Source organism: Antechinus flavipes, chromosome 4, assembly GCF_016432865.1.
Source record: "Antechinus flavipes isolate AdamAnt ecotype Samford, QLD, Australia chromosome 4, AdamAnt_v2, whole genome shotgun sequence".
In the NCBI taxonomy this organism is placed as follows: Eukaryota; Metazoa; Chordata; class Mammalia; order Dasyuromorphia; family Dasyuridae; genus Antechinus; species Antechinus flavipes.
Genome location: NC_067401.1, coordinates 312,471,655 through 312,496,017, shown reverse-complemented (window position 1 = coordinate 312,496,017; position 24,363 = coordinate 312,471,655). Strand labels below are relative to the sequence as shown.

At 32.6% G+C, this 24,363-nt stretch overlaps 1 protein-coding gene across 1 annotated transcript in view; it reads right to left on the bottom strand.

Moving 5' to 3' along the window:
• The window catches only part of LAMA2 (laminin subunit alpha 2), a 770,763-nt gene that overhangs the window by 272,134 nt on the left and 474,266 nt on the right, over positions 1 to 24,363 (bottom strand). Inside the window, exon 15 of the mRNA XM_051997719.1 lies at positions 3,851 to 3,962. Within this exon, the coding sequence (XP_051853679.1) occupies positions 3,851 to 3,962 (112 nt within the window). The remainder of the gene's footprint in view (positions 1 to 3,850; positions 3,963 to 24,363) is intronic.

Here is a 24,363-nt window from a genome sequence, read left to right as displayed (position 1 = left end):
TGAATATATCCACAGAGGATATTCTATTCTGGTTGTCTCCTATCACTTAGCCATAAGAAAGGATTTGTATTTCATTTTCTTTTCCCCAATGCCATTACTAGTTTTGAGGTTAGACAGAGTAAGCAGTAGCTAGGTGACAAAGATAGAGAACTGAGTCTGAAATTGGGAAGATTCATTTTCCTGAGTTCAAATATGGCCTCAAATACTTACTAGTTGGGTGACTCTAAGTAAATCACTTAATTCTGTTTGTTTCAATTTTATCATCTATAAACTAGCTGGAGAAAGAAATAACAAATCACGTATCTTTGCCTAGAAAATCCCAAATGGGATTTGACAAAGAGTCAAGCATACTACAACATGATTGAACAACAAAAGTATGTGTCATTTCCCTTTAATATTCAAAACTTTATTTAAATAGAGACACCAACTCAAATCCTTAGCCATATTTTCATGAAATAGATTGATTTTTTAGCTTCAATTTAGAAAATAAATACCATGCATTTTTCCATAACTATAAAGGATATACCTGGCAATAGACTTTTTGATTATCTCTTTATATATTACATATTCCCAAGAGGTATTATGGGCAATATACATTTTTAAGATTTTTTCTTAGATCATAAACAATTTAAATACTTTAAATGGCTAGTATGTATGCAAATGCATTGACAGAATTTTTATTCTACATAAGTTTTATAATAACTGAGATTGATATTGTATCTTTTCTCATATTTCCTATGCAGGCCATTTGCCTCTCTTAAATCCGTGTTTTTTGTTTTTTTTTTTTTCACCTGAGAGATGTTGCTAAATATTATCATGTCAATGGGAATGATATAACAACTTTGAATGCTCTTTAGAAATGTGATATTCTCCATGGGAAAAAAAAAATTGGAAGCAAATACTAGAGGAGGTTTTTAATTTGAAAATGCATTCATTGAAGAGAACTATGTAGATATACCGTCAGAAGTGTTTCTTTTACTATGTGAAATGTTTGAAGCTATGACTAAAAAGCTTTGCATTGTTATTTTATTTTGTTTTTGTTTTAATCTCTTGCATTCTTGTCTTTTTTTTTTATCTTTTCTTTTGTAGAAGCATAGGCAACCTTTTTGTTTTCCCGTGTAAATATTGAATTTGATTAGAATAACTTGATCCTAATTTATGTTTATAGAATTATGACATCTTAATCTCTTTAACCTCTTCTTGCCCAGGACAAATTGAACTTATTTCAAAAGATAACATTATATTATTATTATATATAATATTCCATCTCTCATCTCCATAGCTTTGTACTGGTTGCTCTCTCTCAACCTTCTGCTCCCTTTGCCTCTCAGAATCTGCTCAGTTCAAGTGCCACTTTCTAAATTGGACCTTTCTTGTTTCTTCAGTTACAAGTGTTCTTCTCCTCTCTCTGGTTAACTTGTATTGAATTTTATTTATCTTGAATAAACATGTATATATTTGTCTCACCTAATGGAAGGTAAATTTCTTGAGGAGAGAGACTGTTTCATTTAAAGTTTTTAATCCTTTTTAACAGTACTTCAATGCTAGTATGTGTAAAATAAATGTTGGGTGATTGATCATTTATGTTTTAGATTATATGGATTGAGCCATTCTATTTATTCCCCCTATAATTCAGGCAGCTAGCATTTATTGACTCACTTATTTTTAAAGTAAAATACTAGATATTCTTTGAAATTACAAAGAAAATGGAAGAAAAATAACAGTGTCCTCAAGGAAATTACATTTTAACAATATTGCAGAAGAGAAAGAAAAAAAAATTTCTCTAGATTGGATATTAGGAGTAGAGATAAGAATAGGAGAGAACCTGTGCTGGATGACTACTTAAGGACTTTACAATGAACAGAAGAGTTATAGGGAGATAGCTATCAGGGATAGAAGGATCAAGTGAAGGATTTTTCAGGATGTGGGATATGTGGCCATGTTCACAAGCAGTAGGAAGAATCCAAGTCTCAGAGATGTTCTTAGATGGTTCAAACAAATTCATTAAGCTTGTATTTGTAAATAGAAAACAAAAAGTTTGAAAAAACTTTTACTTGTCTTTTATTTGCAAAGAGGATTTTGACATCAGGGAGGTGATTCCATGATGTGCAAGTGAATTGGATTTAAAGTGGAGAAGGCTGTACAAGGGCACCTGTCTTACTTTTTCCCTTCAGAGGCATCTGGGTCCAGTGGCCAGAGATAGATCTAGCCTACTAGAGATGACCCTGAATAGAGTGGGAGACCTTGGCCTTTTTAAGCAAAGGTCTTTAGCAGGTCTCAGTTTGACTGAGGCAATACCCAGTCAGTGATTAAGGATATGTAAGAAATGAGACCAAAAATAATCTCTTTTACCTCAAAAAGAAAGTGTGTGTGTGTGTGTGTGTGTGTGTGTGTGTGTGCGTGTGTGTGTGCACAGAAACAATTGCTATTTATATTCATTCTGAACCAATCAGGGCTAATACAAATCAGAACATTTGTTGATTTTTGTTTGATTGGCTGACCCACAAGCTCCTTGATTCTAAATCCATTACATTCTTATATGACATAGTTTTCAAAAATATGCCCTCTAATGTATAGGCTGAACTAAACTGTACCTATATATCTATTTACATCTATCTATCTATATTAAAATACTTATAAAATACAAGCTCATAGGATTCACATATTGACCTGGTCATATAACTATGGTATACTGAGTATGAGTTCAATTATATTTGTGGTTGTATTCATGGAATACCCAGGGCATCTCCACAAATTCCCTATGGTTTTCCAGTTACAACAAAAACATTTGTTGTGAGTATAATTGTAGGATTATCTAGCATATAGAAACACATACTATTTTAAAGAACAAAGAAACTAACAAGCAAATGCCTACAAAACCTGTATAAGTGATATTTTGTTTATAGTGTTCTGAGGTGGAATACCTTGGCATTAACAAATAGTTCCATGAAGGTTAAGGGTTTTGAAAGATTTAACTCTTAATTACCCTGAGTCATATCCTATTTACTATGCTTCAGGACATATGCATGTGTGAGAGTGATGTAAATTTCATGCTTAGGGTCAACAATACTACTCTAGAAAGAAAAATGCACAAAAGGGAGGAACCTACAAAAATAAATTTAAAAATATTATATTTAAAGGTTATTGGGATTTTGAGGAGGGAGTATGCATGCTACAAAATAACACATCAATCTCAGTATAATCTAAAATATTCAGGTGCTCTAATAAAAAACTCCTATGCTTCAGAATCTCATCGCCATATAAATGAGAAAAGGTGTAGAAAAATTGCTGAAGTAAGATATTCCTCCTCAATCTTATGTTTTCTGAGCCTTTAATCAGTTTGTACTTTAGGAAATGCATTGACATTTATTTGGGGTTGAAGCAGTCAAAACGATGTAGAATGGATTGGGGAAAAGCAGGGAAAGTAAAGGATTTCAGGGATAAGGTCCTTTAATGATTAGGATGAAAATGATGGGAAATGGCCTCTAACTCTGAAGTCTTCTATTCTTAGTTGCACACGCATTGTTTACTGGTATTAGAGATGGTTTAATAAGCTTATAAAATTCTTAAAGAAATGACATGTGTTTCCAGATGGATTCCAATGTGATGGCAAACAGAATCATCAACATTTTCAATTTAAAATTGAAAATCATTGCTCTGGGAAAATAAACATCAAATATTATATTTTCAAATAGCATTCAAATTTATCTATTTGTATATAACATGGGATAACTCAACAGGTTTTTTTGGAAACAATGGGGCTATAACTTAATCAGAATATGTTTGAGATAAAATCTTTTAACTTTCCTTAGAAACATACCTCATGTTTTAACTTTCTTTAGAAACCTACCTCACAGGAGGAGCCACTATATCCTGGAGGGCATTGACAAAGCTCTACTGCATCTGCAAGTTCTCCATCAGTGGGATATGGCACAGCTGATTCAAGACTTACAGAGTTCAACCTAGGGTAGAGGGAAAAACACATTTAGAATATACATAAAATGCAAACTCACAGGAGTCACATGTTGAACTGGTAGCATAGCTGTGGTCTACTGAATATGAGGACAATTATCTTTGTGGTAGTTTCAACAGGGTAGGAAGACAAGTGAACATTTATTCATTCTTGGAAGCTCTTGATATTTATTACATTAAGAAAACCCCGGTCAGTTTAAAGTGCTCTCAGAAAACTGCCAAATCATTATGAAATGCAGGGGGTCCATTCTTGGCCTATGGCTATATGCTTCAGTTCTGATTATGTATTATTTTTGTGGCTTTCGATGCAAACAGTTGGAGGGATTTTATAACAGAAAATATTGCCACTTTGGATTAAAACACAGCAATTGTATTTTGGCATCAAGAACTGGTAATGTAGCTTCATTTTTTCCTGATTACAATCTTGTAGATTTTCAAAGCAGATCATGTAGGGCAAAGAAATATTTAATCACTGGTTTTTACTTTAACATTTCACAAAAAGAAACCAAGAAAATTATTATTATTATTGCTTTTTAGAAATCAGATTGCAATAGTTCCCAAACTCACAGAATTACTAAATCTGAGTTAAAATGTATTTAATGTTATCTTGTCCAATTTGTAACTGCACAAACATCCTCTCTACAATATACCTGAGAAGTAGTCAGCTAGGCTCTGGTTGAAGACTTCCATTGAAGGGGAACTTTTTATCTATTGAGGCAGACCATTGAAATTCTGAATGGCTCTAATTGTTAGGAAATTTTTTCTTATTTTATTATCTCAACAGTTATATAGGCTCTAATTTTGCATCTGTATAACTCCCACCCATTCTTTACTTTTGCCCTCTGAAGAGGAAAAAAGAACTCTCTTGTATTCATCTCTGAGTCTTTTGTCTTCTAGATAAATCTATAATTTTTTCAACCAGTTCTCAAAAGACTTTATTTCCACTCTTCTTACCATTTCATCATCTTCCATCAGTTGCTCTACCTTTTAATACAATGTACATGTTTTCCAGATATGCTTTTATAAAGAAAATAGCAGGACTACTGCCTTTCTTAAATAGGATGTAGTTTAATCTAAATTCTTTTAATGCAGCCTAAGCTTTGTTGCATGTCTTAGCTTTGTTCAATACAAAATCCCGCCATTGAATCATAGTGAAATTTTTTTCATATAACTATTTCTCTTCTAGTCCTGTCCCTGTGCAATTGATTTTTTGAACCAAGTGAAAAATTTTACAATTATTTTAATTATTATTTTATTAGATTCCTTGCCTAACGTTTCAAGGTTGTTTTAGAAACCTAACACTTAACATGATGGCTAGCCATCTTATCATTTTTCCATATGAAAATTTAATTAACTTAAAAATCTATATTTTATTCAAGTTATATTGAATAGCCTAAGGCCAAGAACAAGTACTCAGGATATTTCATTACAATTCTCCCTCTACATTGACACTGGTCCATTAATGGAAACTTTGTCTATCATCATATAAATGGTCACAAATCTGCTTAATTCTAATAGCATATATCAGCCACAAGAAGAACATAAACTATTTTCTAAAAAAATTAGCTATATCCATGGCTTTCTTCTGATCGGTGCACAGTAGTTAGAGCACTAAACCTACAGTCAGAAAGAATTCAGTTCTATGCTCAGTCACTTACTGGCTGTGTTACCCTGAGCAAGTCACTTGTTCTCTGTTTTCCTCAATTTTCTCATTTGTAAAATGGAGATAATATCTGCCTCTCATGTTTATTGTGAGGATCAAATGAGATAATTTTAAGCTGCTTAGCAAGTTTTCTGGAGCATTATGTTATATCAATATTAGTTATCATGATCATTATCTCTCAGTCTAGTAGTCAAGCCAAGAAAGTAATTTAAAGTTAGTCTGACATCATTTATACTTGATGAAGCTAGCAAGAGTCTTAGTGATCACTTCTTTAATTTCCTTTATTTATTTATTTATTTATTTATATTTCTAATAATATATTCTGGAATTTGATAAGAAATTAAAGTCAAGTTCACCAGACTATAATATGATAACTCAATCCATTTATCCCATTTTTTGAAATTGATACTTATATATACTAATAGCATTATTTCATTTAAGTCTTAGTGGTCCTGACCAAATAAAGAACTGTGCAGATAAAAATAAATTTTAATTGACTCTGTTAACCAAACTTACCTATTGTCTTTTGGAGCTCAATAACACAGAAAAAATTAAATATCTTTGCTCAAATTTAAAAGTAGACCAAATGCTATTGTTGAAATCACGTTTCAGGAATTAGTTAGTATCTCCACCTTCTAATAGCTGTTTATAAAAATTGTTCGCTTTAGTTCATTTTTATAAAAAAAGAAAAAAAGAAAAAGATAATTTCTTCACACATTTTCATTGACTGTTAAAATGAGATAAAAATAAGTGAAGAAAATATTTACTAATTTCTTTGAACAAAAAGAAACAAAAAACATCTAGACTTTAACAGTTCTTTAACACATGAACATACCATCTAGTTGTTGAACCTTTTAAAATCCTTTAAACATAAATCTGATTTAATTAATGACATTTTAGTCCACTTCTGAATTTGAGAGGATATGCTTAATTTTTGTAGTGCTAGTACTATCAAATTTCTTGATAATACTAATAAATCAGGTAATGCAATAAAATAATAATTCTTTTACATTATATTTGTAACTAAAGGCTCAGACCTGGTACTTGCATTATAAAAAGAATTATAATAGTAACAAGAAAAATAATGGATGATATTTACAAGGCATAAATATACCATTGTTGCCAAGATGCTACTATCTCACTCTCATATAGGATATTTTCCAGGATTAGGGATGGATTTTCACTGATATCATTTTTGCACACAATTTCCATTGTAATAAATGGCACATATTTGGAGGCATCTTGCTAGGCTTGTAGATATGAATGGTAGCCATGAATCAAAGCAAAGTTAGTTGGTACATACAGGACCAATAAACAGTCTTAAAGTAGGATCATACTTTAATCTACTGAAAAATTTTATAAAAATTATGGATGATTCTATTTGAAGTACTTGGTTATTTGGAGGAGGGTTAACCATAGCAGAAGGCAGGTTTCTACTATGGGAAGACAGGAAAATAGGAAAAAATACAATTCTTGTGATCCACCAAACTATCCAAATGATTACTGTGACTAGCCATTCTCTCTACTATGGTATAATCTAGCACCAGAGTGGACTATATATGAACATACAATAAATGAAGGCTGCAGTTTCCTGAAAGGCAGAAGGCATCTCCACGGTAGAAAGGGCCACTAAATCTCTGGAAAAAAATGAATGAGTTATCTGTTAAGGTAAATGTTTAGTCAACAAATGCTTTTCACATTCCTAAAATAATTTATTTCTTATGTTTCTTCAACCAATAAGAAATGCTTTTATAGGAAACAAAAGAGAGTTTTTGATTACAAAAAGAAATATAAGGGGAGATTTGACCCTTGTCTGAATATATTGGCGAGTAGGAGAGTATGATAATGAGAAGAAAGGAAAACCTTTATTTTTAAAACTTAAAAACAAATTTCAAGTTCTTCCTGAACTTGAAAGGGAAGTTTGACTAGGAGATATGGAAGATGCTCAAAGATCAAATTCTGAATATACAAAGAGGAAAAAATCTCATCAACAGAGAACTCATCAACTTAGATTGTCTGAATTGTATGAACTGCACAGAAAATGGCAGAAAAGCCAGGTAGCAAAGGAGAAATAATAAGATGTAGCCAGCACATAATAGACACTTAATTAGTGTTTAATTACCTAGCTATAGACATAATAACAAAAAAAGGGCATACTGTTTTCAGATATTTGGGGAGAACAAAGGACAGGAATTTTGCTCAAAGTGGAAGTTATGATAATTGACAAAAAAATGTTTTTATCTTCCTTTTTCCCCCTTTGTCAAGGAAAGTGACATGTTTTGGAAATGTCAGAGTACAAATCACAAATAGGAAGTTGATAACCAAATTAAAGATATAGAAAGAAAATAACAACTTGGCTTTGATAAATTCAATTCATCTGGCTAAAATGAACTATATTCTTAAATAGTGGTGGGTGTGATTGAAGATAATGACAATGACATTTAAGAGATTATGGGAATCGGTGATTACAAACAGCATGCATCCTTAAGAACAAGTCCTATTAGGCTAACTTTTTTCATTTTTGATAGAGATAAGTGAAGTGCTATGAAAATTGTTTATCCAAATTTTATTAAGAATTTTGCAAAGTATTTCAGACTGTTATTATAGATAAATGAAGATTAGACAATGTTAAAAATGAAAAGAATTCAGAATGATTTGGATGATTAGAATTAAGAGAATAGTGGCAAATTGGCTTTGGCATCAGAAGACCTGGTTTCAAATTCTACCTCTGTTATTCACTATATGTATATTTGGACATGTCACTTGGATCTCAGTTTTATTACCTATAAAATAAGGAGTCTGAACTTTTAACTCCAAATGTATGATTTCATGATCATGGTGCTTCAATGGCAGTGTAGTAGAAAGTGTCCTTTAGAGTACTCTCAAAATCTGCTCCAGGCACTTAAAATACTATTATGCTACTTAAATGTTTTGTCATTGACAAATGATGGTCATAAAATTTTCAGGTGACAAGATTAGGAAGGATAGGAAAAAAATTCCATGTCTTATATTTGACTACAAAAATCAGCTTTACAAATACAATATAATAGATATGTGATTCTACAGCAATTCTTCTGGGAAAAAAATGTGGATTTTGGTGGACCACAAACTCATCATGCGTTAGGTGGTCACTAAGGTCTATTAAAACTCTCAAATTTTGTGATTTCTTGAAATATTATGTCCAGGTTCTTGTTTTAGTCATGACTTTCTGGTAGTACATTGATTCTTAAATTTTCCCTCCTCAATCTGTTTTCCAGATCTATTATTTTTGATTTGTAATATTTGATATTTTCTTTTAATTTTTTAGTCTTATGGCTTTATTTTAGTCCATCTTGTCTTTTTTGAGTCATTAATATCTATTTGGTTCAAAATTTTAAGATTCTAATAGGCTTACTTGGGAAAGGTTTTGTGCCTCTTGTGTAAATCTGTTAGTATTCCTTCCAGATCTTTCCTCCATATATCCTTTCTGATTCTTTCATTTAATAGTTAGTTTAATTTACTCATGAAAGGGTAGCATAAGAGATAGAGCACTGATCCTGGAATCAAGAAGATATGAATTCAAATCAAAATATTACCTCTTCTTGCTTTAATGCTTAGACCCAGGCTTCATTTCTATGCCCTTCTAGAATGAACCTTTACTTAGTGTTTGCAGACTTCTACCTATTATCAATCTGAACTGGAAAAAAACTTCTTATTTTGATTTTTCCTTGAGTTTCCTGGTTATGATCTGGTATGGTGAATTTTTTTGTGTGGAGTAAATATTGGGGAAAAGTGTGCTGTGCTATTTCCTCCTACTCTGCCATCTTTGATGTTCTCCAGAGAAATCCTTTATTTGACTCTCCAAAGAAAACCTGTGAACTCTCCGTACATTTGAATTTAACTTATTTTTAACTTTTGGCTTAATTTATAACAAGAATGTTAAAATTCAATTTCTGTCATTTTCATGTCTTTATTCTTCTCCAGGGTGTGCATACTTTACATACTCATTAGACTATCTTAACCCTGAAAGTTCACTTTATTTCTAAACCTCTCAGGTTAGAAGTATCCTCTGTCCTTTGAACTCTTTCCCATGTTTGACTAGTGTCTCCCAGAACTTTTTTTTTTTTGGAGAATGCTTAGGCTAACTGTTGATTGACCAGACGTCTTTGATTCTCCATGCTGGGATCCTCCTTACTCTCTCCAGTCCTTGAGGGTAGAGAGTAGATTTACATTTCTTTGTATTCTCTACATTTAGTATAATGCCAGGCATTATAATAAGTGTTCAATTAATGCTGGATGATTGGCCTTGACTACAGTTTATATTATAGATCATGGAACAAACATTTTAGTTTAGGGTACTAATAGCTAAATTAATGTTTGTAAAAAATTTAAAAACAACAATTTAGCACCCTCTTCTCTTTTTTCCCACCACTCCTGCTACCATAACTCTAAAGCTAGAAAGAAAAAGCCTTTAGGAGTCACTCCAGTTTATATTTTTATTAATTTCATCAGTTATCATATCTTAAAAAAAACATCAAGAAAGTTCCAAACAAGAATCTCCACTTTTAGTTAAACCAGTACTTTGAGAGCAGACCTAATCCATTACCCAAGAGGTGTTAGCAATAGAAAGATAAAAAATGTATGCAATTCTTCTCTTCTAGAACCTTATCATTTACTAGGATGGAGAATATGGCAGACACACAGGTAAGAATAGTAAAGACAATATGTGGTAATTTATCAGACAACATTCTTCAATAACATTTGAAAATAGGTCACTTTGAGGTTGAAGAGTCATAGACAGAGCTCAAGAATAATAATCTCCAAAAGACAAAATGAGGCAAATTAAAAATAAGTGATTTGTTTGACATGACTAAATAAACTTGCTTTTAAAAAAGGAAATTTGAAGAGCCTTAGATATTCATGCTTAGGAAGGAGTTTTGATTTCTTTGTGTTCTTATGAAATCTCTGTCCTTTAAGTACCTATAATGAATGGTCACATGCTCCATGCCATGGTCAAATTTGGGGCATTTTAATGGTCAAATTCAATTACTTCACAGTTCATCCAATTAATTACCATAACAACTGTGACAAGAGTGAAATAGAGTCAAATTAACCATGAAACTTCCAATTTGGTCAGGCTTCTTAGATATAATCCAATAATTTTGGAGAATTATATAATTGATGGGAATTTAAAGTAAAAAAATAAATTTACATAAGATTATAGAACTAGATATTTGTTTGAAATGTTATTTTTCAGTCTATTAACAATGGAAACCCAAACCATTGTTAACAAATTAATAAATTTTCATCTTATATAATTTCTATAAATAAGAAGGAAGCTACATGGAACCTGAAGGCCATTATATTGCCCCTGTGCAATGAACCAACTGAAAAAAGGATGGGACTGATTCTATCTCTAGAGAGAAGAGAAGAAGAGGCATTCATTGGGAAAAAAAAAGATTAAAATCTAAATTCCATTCAAGAAGGAAGAAGGAAAAGAAGGTTTGGGAAGTATTCAGATTAGCCCTTGTTCAGAAGCAAAATAGAAACAGAAAGGCCCTCCAAATTCTTATTTTCAGAGTGACACTACTTTTATAAATGAGTGGCATGGAGTAATAGAGAGCTATTCTTGAAGCTATCATGAATCCATAAGCTGAATTCAAGTACTACCTCTGATACATCTTGACTATGGGATCAAATCATTAAACCTATCACTGCTTTAGGCAAGTCTCTAAAATTGTAAACTATAGAGAAAGTATTAGCTTGCATTGGTAGAGAGATTTTCCTTACTCAGATTCCTCACTAAGCCTTTTTGATATATGTCAGGTAGAAGCATATTCAAATTCAAATAATTTAAGAAAGAAAAATTTAAGAAAATGTTTAAAATAAAGATCCATAAGGAAAACTACCTTCAGCAAACTGCCAAATTTCATTTGCCTTTTGAACAGATGTTCTTTTCCTTAATCTGCACAACAATTTTGAACAATGAGAAATCTCTACATATAGGCATCTTAGCCAGTAATATTCCACATTTGCATTTTCAGTATTCATTAGGTTCTGCTATTTAGCAAATGTGATTTTAATGTGTTTAACAATGTTAAGTGTTATCCGTTGAAGAAAACTGCAGTTTATTTTCCCCTCCCCTCTCAATGTGGTCATTTCCATTCCTCTATGTCAGACTGCAATCATTTAAATCCATAATGTTGACAGTAATAGTACTCTGAATTTTGGAAATGAATGAATGATCTAAGCCTTGTCAAGTAAAGCAAATCTGTAGGCTTCTGACTTCTAAATACAAACAAGATATACTTATTTGATGAAGTAAAAGGGCAAAGTGATGCTTGTTAAAATGTCAAGAATTGGAGCCAGATCAAATGCCATGATATTGGAAATTGAAATTGAAAATTACAATTTTTCCCTAACAGAATCCTTCACAGGATGCTGATGTCTACTAATTAGTCAATCAATAAACATATATTAAACATATACTATGAGCTAGATACTATGCTAATTGCTAGGATTACAAAGAGAAAAAAATCTTTTACCCTCATAAGAGTCTACAGTCTAGAAAAATAAGATAACACACTTGTTATTTGGCTACATACAAAATATATAGACACAGTAGTTTTGAGAGCAAAGCATTAAGCAGCTGGGCTAGAGGAAGGGAAGATAAAGAAAAGCTTAAAAAAAAAAACTTCTGCATTATGTAAAATTTGAAAGAATCAAAGGATTCAAAGCCTGTGAAACACACCTAAGTAGGAAATGTAGTATCATATATGTGGAATAACAAGAAAACCAACTTAGCTAGACTGCAATGTGCATGAAGGAGGGAAAGTAGGGATGAGACTGTTGACGACTTTTAAATGGCAAAAAAGAAGTTAACATTTTATCCCAGAAGTACTTGGTAACCACATGGTTTTATTGAGGGAAGGAGTAGCATACACTTTTGGAAAATCATTTTGGCTGCTAATATTTATTCTGTTCAATACCATAATTTCCCTTGATATTAAAATCCATTTCCAATTTCCATTCATTATTGTGTATTCAGTTTCAAACCCCACTATTTATCATTAATATGCTAATACAGTAAAGAGAAGAAACATGGTGGAAAGCCTTTCTAAGACAAAGATAACCCATCTTGGCTACTTGACAGTACTTTAATAATATTTAATTTAGAAATCCAGAAAGGATGCTAGAGTACTTACTGGTCCAATCTATCCCCAAATAACAACGTCTATCAATATCTCTGACAAGTTGGCACTAGTGTACCACATTACCTGCCCAAGAGATGATTCTAGAATTTCATCATTGAAAAGGTGGAGAGTTCTAGGGTGACATGAGCTTGTTTATAGGCTAAAAAACCAAAAGGAAGATTAACTAAATATATTGCTTAATAGTTGAAGGTACTAAAGTAGATGAAAGAGGATGAGAGCAAAAACACAAAAAGACTAGTTCATTTGACCAGGGGAATGATTATTTCCTTCATCAAAACTAGACTAGAAAAGTGGGCAAAAGTGGCATAGAATCCAAAATCTAAGAAATTAGTTTTCTTGTATTCTGGTAAAGATGGTGCAGTGGGCAGAGTACTAGACCTGTAGACAATAAAACATAATTTTGAATATAATCTCAAAAATTTACTTACTAGCTGTAATGACCCTGGGCAAGGGTCTCTCTCAATTTCCATATCTATAAAATGGGGATAATAATAGCATCTATATTCAGGCTTATTGTGAAGATAAAATGAGATATATTTATGAAGCACATTTATAATCTTAAAGCACTATATAAATGTTAGCTGTTGCTAGCCATTAACTCTGATTTGCATTTTCTCAACACCCATTCATTTTTTAATCCTTTCATTCTGGCATCACTACTGAAACCACACTCTCAATTGTTAAATCCAGCCACAGCCATTTCTCAGCCTTCATTTTCCTTGGGCATTCTGTGGATTTAATATTTCTGACAAATTATTCTCATTCTCTATTTCTGATTCATTATCATTTGTTCTCCTTCAGTTTTTATACTCATCCTATCTTCTCTGTCTATATTCTTCCCCTTGTTTATCTCATTAACTTCCATGGATTTAAATATCATTTCAATGCAGAATGTAGATAACTCCCAAAGCTATATGCCCAGCATAATTTCTTTCCTGGATTCTAGTCCTATACGATCTAAGCACTAAAATATCAGTGATCATCATGATCAAGTCATTAGCCACATCATTGTTATTTCCTTCTCTCCTCTCAAATCACTATTTTCTATTTCAGGCAGTCATGATTTCTTCCCTGGACTATTGTTAAACTCCCTAATTGGACTCCGTGCTTTCAGTCTCCTCCTTCTAAATAGCTGTCAAATAATTTTCCTAACAGATCTTACCAGGGCACATGCACATCTCTACTCAAAAAGCTTTCATGCCTTGAGAATAAACTAGGTATTTAAGGACTTCTACAATCCAGCTCCACCTGACATTTTCAGTAGTTTAATTTAGTTCCCCTCCAAAAAGTATGTTATGGCTGGTTAGACTTCTGGCATTTCTCTAAACTTAATATTCCAGCTCCTAGCTTCATGCCTTTACAGAGACAATTTTCTATGCCAGCAAGGTACCTTGCCTCTCAGAATCATAATCTTCCTTTCCAGTTCTACTCAGGTATCAAGTCTTCCATGAAACCTTTTCTTGATTCCAACCCTTCCCATTCCTTATTGTTAATGCTCTTTTTTCCTTCAGATTATTTTATATCATATATTTGCATATATGTAAGTTCTTTGAGGACAGGAATTCATTTCCTTTTACCTTACAAGCTACAGCTAGCTCCTAGCATGGTGCCTTTTTTGTAGTAGATCCTTAATAAATGTTTATTTATTGAATAATTAAAAAACTTTAAAAACCAATAAGCTTTTTTAAGTAATAGAGATTCATGATTTCTTCTACTATCTTCCCCCCCCTCCCCTTCTTTGAATTTGAAATTATTTGTATTTGTTGGTGTTTGTCAAATTTCTAGTTAAAAACTTGAAAAAATTATTAGGCACTATTATATATAAAACACTGTGCTGAAAATTCAAATTGAAAAGCTAGATCATTCCTGGACTCAAGAAACTGAAGTTAAAGTAATGGTAGCCAGAAAAGGGAATTTTCATCTGGAGACTCACGAGGATTGAAAAAAGTCATAGGTAATTGTTTGCCATACCTTTTCTAATAACAATGATATTTATGGTTACCAATCCCAGAACAATAGGTAGGAAGGTACAGAGGATATGTTTGGGTAGGAGAGGTATCCACAGGGCAACATGATGGATGGTGAAATGCCCAGGATGAGATGTGAAATATATTCTGAGATTGACTAGAAATAGTGAAATAGCTAAGTTTGTACTTACTCACTTTTCAGTAAGAATAGTTTAAAACCCAGGGCACATTTATAAAAAGTAATGGATTCAAACCTCATCTCTCCATCTACAATTTTCCTTTTAGGGAAGTTTCTTCTCCAGTCTGGTTCTTAGTTTTCTTATGTGAAAAAATATAGAAACCAGAGAGGGAAGAATGGTGAAGAGTATTTGAACAAAAATCAATGAAGGGAGAAATAAGATATTTTATCCACAGAGTATACTAGAGCAGTGGTGTCACACTGAAATAGAAATGGGGACCACTAATTCCTACAGGTAGACATTGACTTAGAAAGCCATATATTAATTATGTTTCATTGAATTTTTATTTAGTTTCTTAAATATTTTCAAATTACATTTTAATGTGGTTGGGGCTCACTTAGGTATATTGGGGGCTTTGTGTGGACCATGGGCTATGTGTTTGACAATTATGTCATAGAAACTTTCAGCCTGACATTGAGGTGAGGTAGCAATAAGGAAAGAATAAATGAAGTCATAGATGTCATCATTATTTCTGTGAGCATTTTAGAAAGGACAATGACAGGCTAGGGTACATCTAGAGGAAGATAGCCAGATATTGATACAAGAAAATAAAAATATCACGATGGAATTTGGAGTGGTTAACTTATAGAATAAGGAATTTGAAGGTAGAGTAAATTCTACAAGTATTTGAAAGGGTGTTCTAAGGAAGAGGGATTTGCCAGCTTGACTCCAGAGAGAGGTAAGAATTTTAGTGACAGTATAGTATTTAACCGTTTGTGGCAGATATTTGTTTGAAAAAAGTATAAAATTCCTAATAATTAAAACTATTTCAAAGTGGAATGGACCAGTTTGGGCAGGTGGTAAAATCACCACCTCTAGAGATTTTCATAACAAGTGCAGCAGATAGAGTGCTGGACCTGCAGTTGAGAAGACCTGAGTTCACATTTGGCGCCAAACACTAGCTGTATGACTGTAGACAAGTTACTTAACCCTGTTTGTCGCTATTTCCTCTTCTGTAGAATGAGCTGGAAAAGGAAATGACAAGTCACTCCAGTATCTTTGTCAAGAAATCCCTAAATGGGGTTATGAAATCGCATACAATTAAAACGACTGAATGAGAGCTTTTCAAGCAGAAGTTACATGACAATGATTGGGGATGATGTTGAGGGGATTCTCTTTTGAATAAGAAGCAGACTGGATAGCAATATAGTTAAGAGAAAAAAAAAAGACCAATGATTTTGAAAATGGGATTTGAATACTGGTTCTACATTTATTTCTATGCGATCTCAAATCTTTTCTTGATCTCAACTTTCTGATGTGAAAAAAAAGAGGGGGTTAGAGTAAATAACCACTAAGTTCTCTTCAGACTCTATATCTATGATTCCTATCACCTATGAAAAGATTATGAGAGTCTGTGGATCTACTAAATAAATAGACAGGGCAGCATGGTCATTATCTGTAAAGGTTCTAAAGAAGTGATAGAAAATGGGTTTTTTGAGATAATGGGGGTAAAGGAGATGACTAAAAGAGGAAGGTTCTAGAAAAGGAAGATTAAACACATGTATGGAAATGAAGAGAAGCCCATTTTCCTTGAAATACTATGAAAGTAAGAGGAGACAAGTGTTTGATAAAAATTAAGATGTTAAGGAGAAAAGCTGAGAGTTGATTTATTTTTGGAGCAAATTAAATCATATGCTGATCTGAGAAGTGGAACAGAGGAAATCTGGTGCTTATACTTGGTTTCTCATCCCCAAACAAATGTAAACCAATTAATTTTTACTATTAAAACTTTGAAAAAACCTTCTATTTATTCAAAATAGGTTTTTTGATGAAAAATACATCACTGAAAAACATCAAATAGCTTTCTTTTTGAAAAAAAAAATCTTCTTCCAAAGGACAAAAGATATCAGACTCCATAATATTCACTTGATACTTTTCCCAACTACTTTTAGCTAATTTGAATGTTTTCCCACCTTGAAACTTGACCATGATATGAGAGAAATTATATAGATCGCTGGATAATCAGTCAATCAACAAGAATTTAAATGATCCCCCTTCAGAGATGTGAATAAACAGTGTAAACATTTGCCCCTAGAAAAAAATTAAACGTCTTTTGTTCAAGGAATTATGTTGTGGTTGAAGATTAAAAAAAAAAAAAAAAAGAAAGAAAAGAAAGAATGAAATAATCCCTGCTCTCAAGGTGCTTAACTCACAACAAAAATGGAAGACTGATCACTATAAAAGATTACAGTACACATGTTGGAAATGATGGCAACAAACAGAAAATGAAGGAGGTTTCATGGGAATGGAAAACTGAACAATCATTTTTTTTTTTTTTTTGCTTAGTGAGTAAAAAATTTACTTTCAGTTAGCGACAGTACTAGAAAGAGCAATGAGTTGGCATCAGAATAACTATGATTAAAGCCTATATTTGCTACTTTATATTTTTATAATCTTGGGCAAGGAAGGAAGGAAATAATAAGTTGTTAAGTGACTCCTATGTGCAGCAAAGCATTGTGGTAAGCATTTTTCAATTCTCATTTAATACTCACAATTATTCTGGGAAATGGGTGTTGTTAATACATTCATTTTACAGTTGAAGAAACAGAGAAAGATTATGGGCCACATAACTAGGAAGTGACAATCATCTTTTGTCTACACCTAGAACTCTGAACTTCTCTAGGACTTTGTTTCCTCATTTGTGAAATGAAAGGAATGGATTAGAAAATCTCTAATCTAATTTTGTTCTAAATCCTCAGTTCCTATGACCTTCCAAAACTACTTTCCATCTATCAAGCATAAGAATGACATGTCTATTCCCCAATTTTATACAATGACTGAAGGCTCATTATATCACTGTCACTCAAGAAGGCCTAAGAGATGAGATTAGCAATGAGTGGTATCCATATCTTTAGACACCTATCATTTGAAAACTCTTTCCACTGATGTAGATTAGCAAATCAACTCTAATTTATAGTTGAAGAGAAGCAGTGAGAGGCTGCCTCACTGGCCCATAGTCACATAGACACAGGATTTAAATCCAGTTCCTCCTTATTGAGAGAGTAGCTATGTCACTACTATTGTACCAAGACATTTCTCTAAAAATATAGCTAATATATAGCCAAAAAAGCATCTTTACCATCTCAATATCCCAATATTTTTACCAAGTATACCCACATAATACTTTGTGACAACACATTAGTTCTTTTGCTCTATGGAATCAGAAATCATCAATATTACTATCAATAACTCACACATGAGTGACTCAAAGACACATTTGAACAGATTAATGTAAACACTTAATCAGAATATGTCATCATTACTAAGAGAACAATGAAAAAATTATTGAGATAGTGTTATCTTACTTAAAGTACTTCATTAATTGCCAGCATATAGCATCAAAATATAAGGACCATTATTGAAAGATATGCTTGATTGCATTAATTGATTTGATATAAACAAATGACTTCCAAAAACCTAAACTTTGGGGGATACTAGGATATTTTGATTTGAAGTCATATATAACAATTTGGTAATTTATGTCAGAATTGACAATACTTTCTCCAATCACTCCCCATCACTACTAGGCTGATGCTTTACAATTCCAGTCTTGTTTGATAAAATTAATAGTATCTCACGACTGTTTCTCATATTTAATATAAGAAAAATAAGCCCAGTAGGCTATTATTCTGACTTTGAAATGTCTGTTGGGCATATTGTAGGATATTAGGCTCTTTATAATAAACAATTTTTTTCTACTTTTATTTTCTGTGCATGTTACTTTTGTTCAAGGTACATAGTCTTGAATAAATTTTGACTCCTCAAATGACAAGGCACAGTCAAATGGTTTTACTACACTATTAAAGGGATGGAAGGACAAGTGGGAATGTTTTTTCAAATAAAAGAAAGCTTTTCTTTTAGGCTCTCAGGGCATTTTTAGTTTGATGGTTTCTCTTGTTCACATTAATTGCAACCCAATCCTGTATTAATAAAAATGTTCAGATACAAGAACACACCTGGCAATATTCATATGAGAATAGGATTTGAAAGTTCAGTTGCTTTTTAGAATTTGAAAAATATAAAGTGGGTCTAATTGTTATAATTAATCTGGGTCATTACACACATAAAGGCTTAAAGTATTCCAAAAAAGATTCAGAAATAGCATCATCAAACTGCCATTTCTATTCCCAGATCTCTTCATTATACATAGATATTAAAGATATTGGGCACTGTATCAAATTCTTGTCATTTGCAGACACAACATATGGCTTGATTAAAAGGTTTGGATAAGTATGGACTATCTGTACCCATGTGCATTCTTATACTCATTTGAAGATCTGCACAAATACACACAGAGATTTATATAGCCATTTAGGACAAGTTGAATGATTTTTTGGAAAAAAAAATCCTTTTAGGATTTGGAAAAATTCCAAACTACAATGTTAATTTTGCTTTTGTATTTCCTCAAAAAAGCAAGAGAGAAATCTACCATTAACAACTATTCAAATGATACAGGTGATTGATTTCCTTTTGATCTTAGTCATCATATCTCTACATGAATGTTGTCATTATTAATAGTGGAATTAGTCAGTCAAAAGCATTTTTAATAAACTTGGCTCTTTTCAATAATGAAGTGATTCAAGTCAATTCCAATAGACTTGTAATGGAAAGAGCTATCCCCATCCAGACAAATGGAGAACCATGGAGATTAAATATGGATCAAATATTTTAACCTTTTTTGTTTGTTTTTTCCTCTTATGTTTTTTTCCCCCTTTTGATCTGATTTTTCTGCTCAGTATGACAAATGTGAAAATATGTTTAAAAGAACTGTACATGTTTTGCTTATATTGGATTACTTGCTATCTGGGAGCGGGTAGGAGGGAGAAAAATTTGGAACATCAGATTTTGTAAGGGTGAATGCTGAAAACTATATTTGTATGTATTTTGAAAAATAAAAAGCTATTCTTATATAAAAAAGGTATTTTAAAGTCCTTGGCACTAAGCAGAGTGCTAGGGATATATATATATATATATATATATATATATATATATATATATATATATATATATATATATATGTATATATATGTATATATATATATATATATATATATATATATATATTTTAAAAGCAAGACAGTTCATATTTTTGAAAATTTGAAGCTAACTTTGTTATAGATGTAGTTGAAGAAAAGCCTCTATTCTTCAAAACATGGAAACTATCTTAAAAGAATTATCTTAAAAGGTAAAAGTTTAGAGTATTTGCTAACATTATTCTGATGGTGGCTAACCAATTGAGTTTGTTGCACATTATTCTTCTTCAAGCATTTTCGATTTCAACCAAACTAACTTTCTTTGTTGTTCCTCATAAAAGACAATCTAGCTCTTATCTCCTTTGCTTTCCTACTTTCCTATTTTCATTCCTCTCTCCCCATTCAATTCCATTTTTAGAATTCCAACTTCCTTCAAAATTCAGACAGCAGTATTACCTGCTACGTAAGGCCTTTCTTTACTTGTTAGCGCCTTCCTCCAAAATTATTTTTTATTTATTTGTTTATGTGTTATTCTCTTGCCTCTCCTTCAAAAAAAAAAAAAGTAAGCTCCTGGAGGACAAGAAATTGTTTTATCTTTGTCTCTGTATATATGTACCAGACTTTATCTTGGTTCCTAGCACATAGTAGAGTCTTAAATGCTTATGGACTTGATTCATTCATATCTATTTTATTTTAATGACATCTGTGTCTTATGAAATTCATTTTTGTGCTCACACATATTAAAGCAAGGTGGCACAGCAGAAAAAAGTTTTGGAGACAAAAACTTCAGTTTAAATCCTGGTTTCTATCCTTGCTAGCTGTGTGACCTTGGGAAAACCACTTAACCTTATTGGGTTTTTGTTTCCTTATTGACAAAATAGGGGATGGGGGAAGGGTTTAGGGTGCTGGACCTGGAACCAAGAAAACTTGAGTTCAACTCTGACCTCAACCTCTTTCTAACTGTGATGTCATGAGAAAATCAATTAATCTCTGCCTGCTTTAGTTTCCTAAACTGTAAAAGTGTATGTGTGGGGAATAGTTATCCTTTTCACATTGTGACTTTCCTCATTGTAGTTTCAATACATTGTGAGCTGAAATAAGAAGTTAAATAGGAATTTGGGAGGAGATTTATAGCCACCACATATGACATGTAAAGGCCAGCTGGTGATACAGAAATATGACATGTAAAGGCCAGCTGGTGATACAGAAACTATGATCAAATACTTAATCTCAATTTTACAATGAGGTACTGTAAATACCCCAAAGAAGAAAAAAAAAATTCAAACTTCTTCTCTGGTACAGAAGGAGGATCAAAAAATTTCACACAGATTTTCCAGTTTGGGGTGGGTGTGAGCATAGCTTGCCCCTAACCGCTGAGATGTGAAAGGTATAACTATAGTGTAATGCTTCAGTTTCCCTGAATTGTTGTGCCTCAGTTTCTCTGAATTATTATGCTATGCCTGAGTAAAATTATTATGGCCAGCCTCCCCTTCCTTACCCTATTAAGCTCTGGCCACACTGACATTCCAGTGAGTCATAAAACTCCAGATGGCTTATCTCAAATGCCTGCTGGGATTTGCTCCTTAAACTCCTGTCTCCTGCTCTCGACCTCCTTATTGTGGCCTCAATCCTGTCAGGACTAAAGTTAAGGTCCTTTCCTAGAATTATGGTTTGTCCACTTACCCAGAGTTCTGTCCCTCCCCGCCTTGTCTTTATTTCCCTGATAGCTGGAGTCCTATAAAAGTCTCTGGAATTAAATGGCTTGGGGCTGAATGCTTTGAGACAATGTCCCATTCAGCTAGCTAAGGGTCAGACATCTTTTGGACGTGAGTCCTGTTCAACTGCTAGCCCAAATTCTCCACTATTAAAATATTAAAAACTAACCTCTGTCTTACCTCAGTTTCTCTGGCATTACAATAGTATTTACTTCCCAGAATTGTTTTGAGAGTCAAATGTAATCATATTTGTAAAACATTTAGCACAATGCTTGGCACACAATAAGCTCTTTAAAATGCTTCTTTCCTTCCTCCCTCCCTACTTCCTTTTCCCTTATAATTTTCCTAAATTTATGATTCTATGATAAGCTAATTTACCATTTTCTGAGGTTTCTTCTTTGAAACCATTTTATAGTTATTTTCAAACAGTGAAGATCAGCATGAAACTAAGAGAGAGAAAACTATAGTGTCCCCAGAACAGGAGGGGCTTTTCTATACTCTTTAACTAACAAGGCATGAGTTACATTTCAAGACTTAAAGATAAATGTTATTTCCAAGGGATAAGGAAGAAATAATAGAAGCTAGTTAAGTTCTTCTACTTTAAGATGAGAATGAAGAATTTTCTTCATTTTACTAGTTAAGAATTCTTGAAACCAGTTTAGCTTATTGTATAGAGTCAATAGTCTAGAATGGGATGAGAATGAAAAATGTCAGAAGATAGATAGACATTATAAACATCCTAGGGGCCTAATAGTTCAGCAGGAACCACTTCTATGAATATATCAGAAGGAATACAAGTATCTTTTTGGGGTAGAGCTTTAGAGAGGGGGCTCATAGGTATATTAATTCTTGTTGAGCTCTTCTCATTTATATGTGTTTTCACAGAACTCTGCAGCAAGTTAGAAGCCTACTGTGCAGGAAAAGCTGCAATCACTTCAAGTGATATTTTACAAATATGACTCAATTCGCCCAGCAGATCAGAGATAAATAAAATATAACAAGTCTGTCACAATGGGAGCCAGGCTGTTTCTCAGATCACCTCAAGTGAGTATAGTTTCGAAACTTGGTGTTCTATTTTTATAACTGACACTTTAGAGGTACCACTTGGTAACAGGAGTGGCACAAGGATCCATCTATCTGAGTTATCTTCAGGGGGCTAGCCTGTATAACAAAGCTTCTTAAACTGTGGGTCTTGACCCCATATGGGCCTATATAACAATCTGGGGGTTGTGAAATTATGATTTATTATCAATAAATGTTTGATTGGTATACCTGTTTTATATACTTATATACTCAGGAGTTCATAAAAATTTTTCAGGTTAAAAAAAGGGGGTGAAAATGGAAAAAAAAAAGTTTAAAAAAAAATTTGGCTAAATGCCAACTTAGGTGAGCATGCCATTCACTTAAATGTGGAGACTTTAGAAGGTTTCAAAGAAATTTGTGATTTTTAAGTATTGTCCGACAAAAAAATTTAAATGCTCTTCAACCCTCTTTTCTATATCCATTTTTTAAAATCCATATACTTGTCATTCACTTTTGAATTTGGAACATTCTCCTTTGTATGGCCAACAAATGCTTAATATTCTCTGTTGTCTAGATGACAAATACATCATTAATTCCTAAGTGTTTTTTCTTATCCTTTTTGCACCTCAGCCAAGTTTCTAATACAACAACCTATAAAAGAACAGTTCATTGAGAATGCTCTTACCAATGAATTTGTACTTCTCTTCATAGGAATGTCAGAATGAACAGGCTTAGCAGAAATATTCTAAATGAAGAGGAAACCCAGGGAGTATTGGCAGAGAAATGATATCAGGAAAGTCTCTTTACTGTATTTCTAATACTTATCCTTCTGTTAAGTTATTGTATGCTTTCATATATGGAAAGGATGAAGTGCTAGCTTTTGATCATCACTGATTATGTCTTTTGCCCTGCTTTAGAATACAGAGTAGCCACTAGATCTCTTCATTACTACAAATCAAGTGGTATAGGGGAAGGAAACTAAGTCTAAGTTCAAATTTGAAATGTTGCAACAAAAATATCATGACTCTAAAATTGGGCAGCAAAGCCAATAATACTTTATAAAGTTAGAGATTTTTCACAAGAGGAAGAAAGTTCTTCCTTAAAAAGAAATAGACATATGTTAAAGCATTCTTACATTTTCATAAAGGGATTAGAAGGTTTAAAATCAGAAAATCTCCTGTTTCTCATTGTGGACAACAGGCAAAACTTTGATCTAGTAAATAGCAATCAAAATTTATAACCCGTTGAACATAAATGTGCCCCATGGCACAAGTGAATTTCACACTGTATGAACTCACCTTATAGTAAGACCTTGTTTCCCAATATAGTGTTTCTCAGTCTAGGAATCCACTAGTGGTAGATCCCAAAGAGACGAGAAAAATCTATAATCATGTCAGATTTAAGATATATAGTAGAAGCAATTCTGGGAGGTTAACTTTACGAAAAAAAAAAAAGATTAACAGAAATACTTTCTTATAATCAATCCACCTTTTAAAATATTTCATAAACACACATGGACATATCAAACTAGTACTGAAGGACTCCACTGATCCAATGTTTAAGGACAGTTTCCACATAAAATTGTAATCATGGCAAGACTATAAAATGTAGTTTCTGC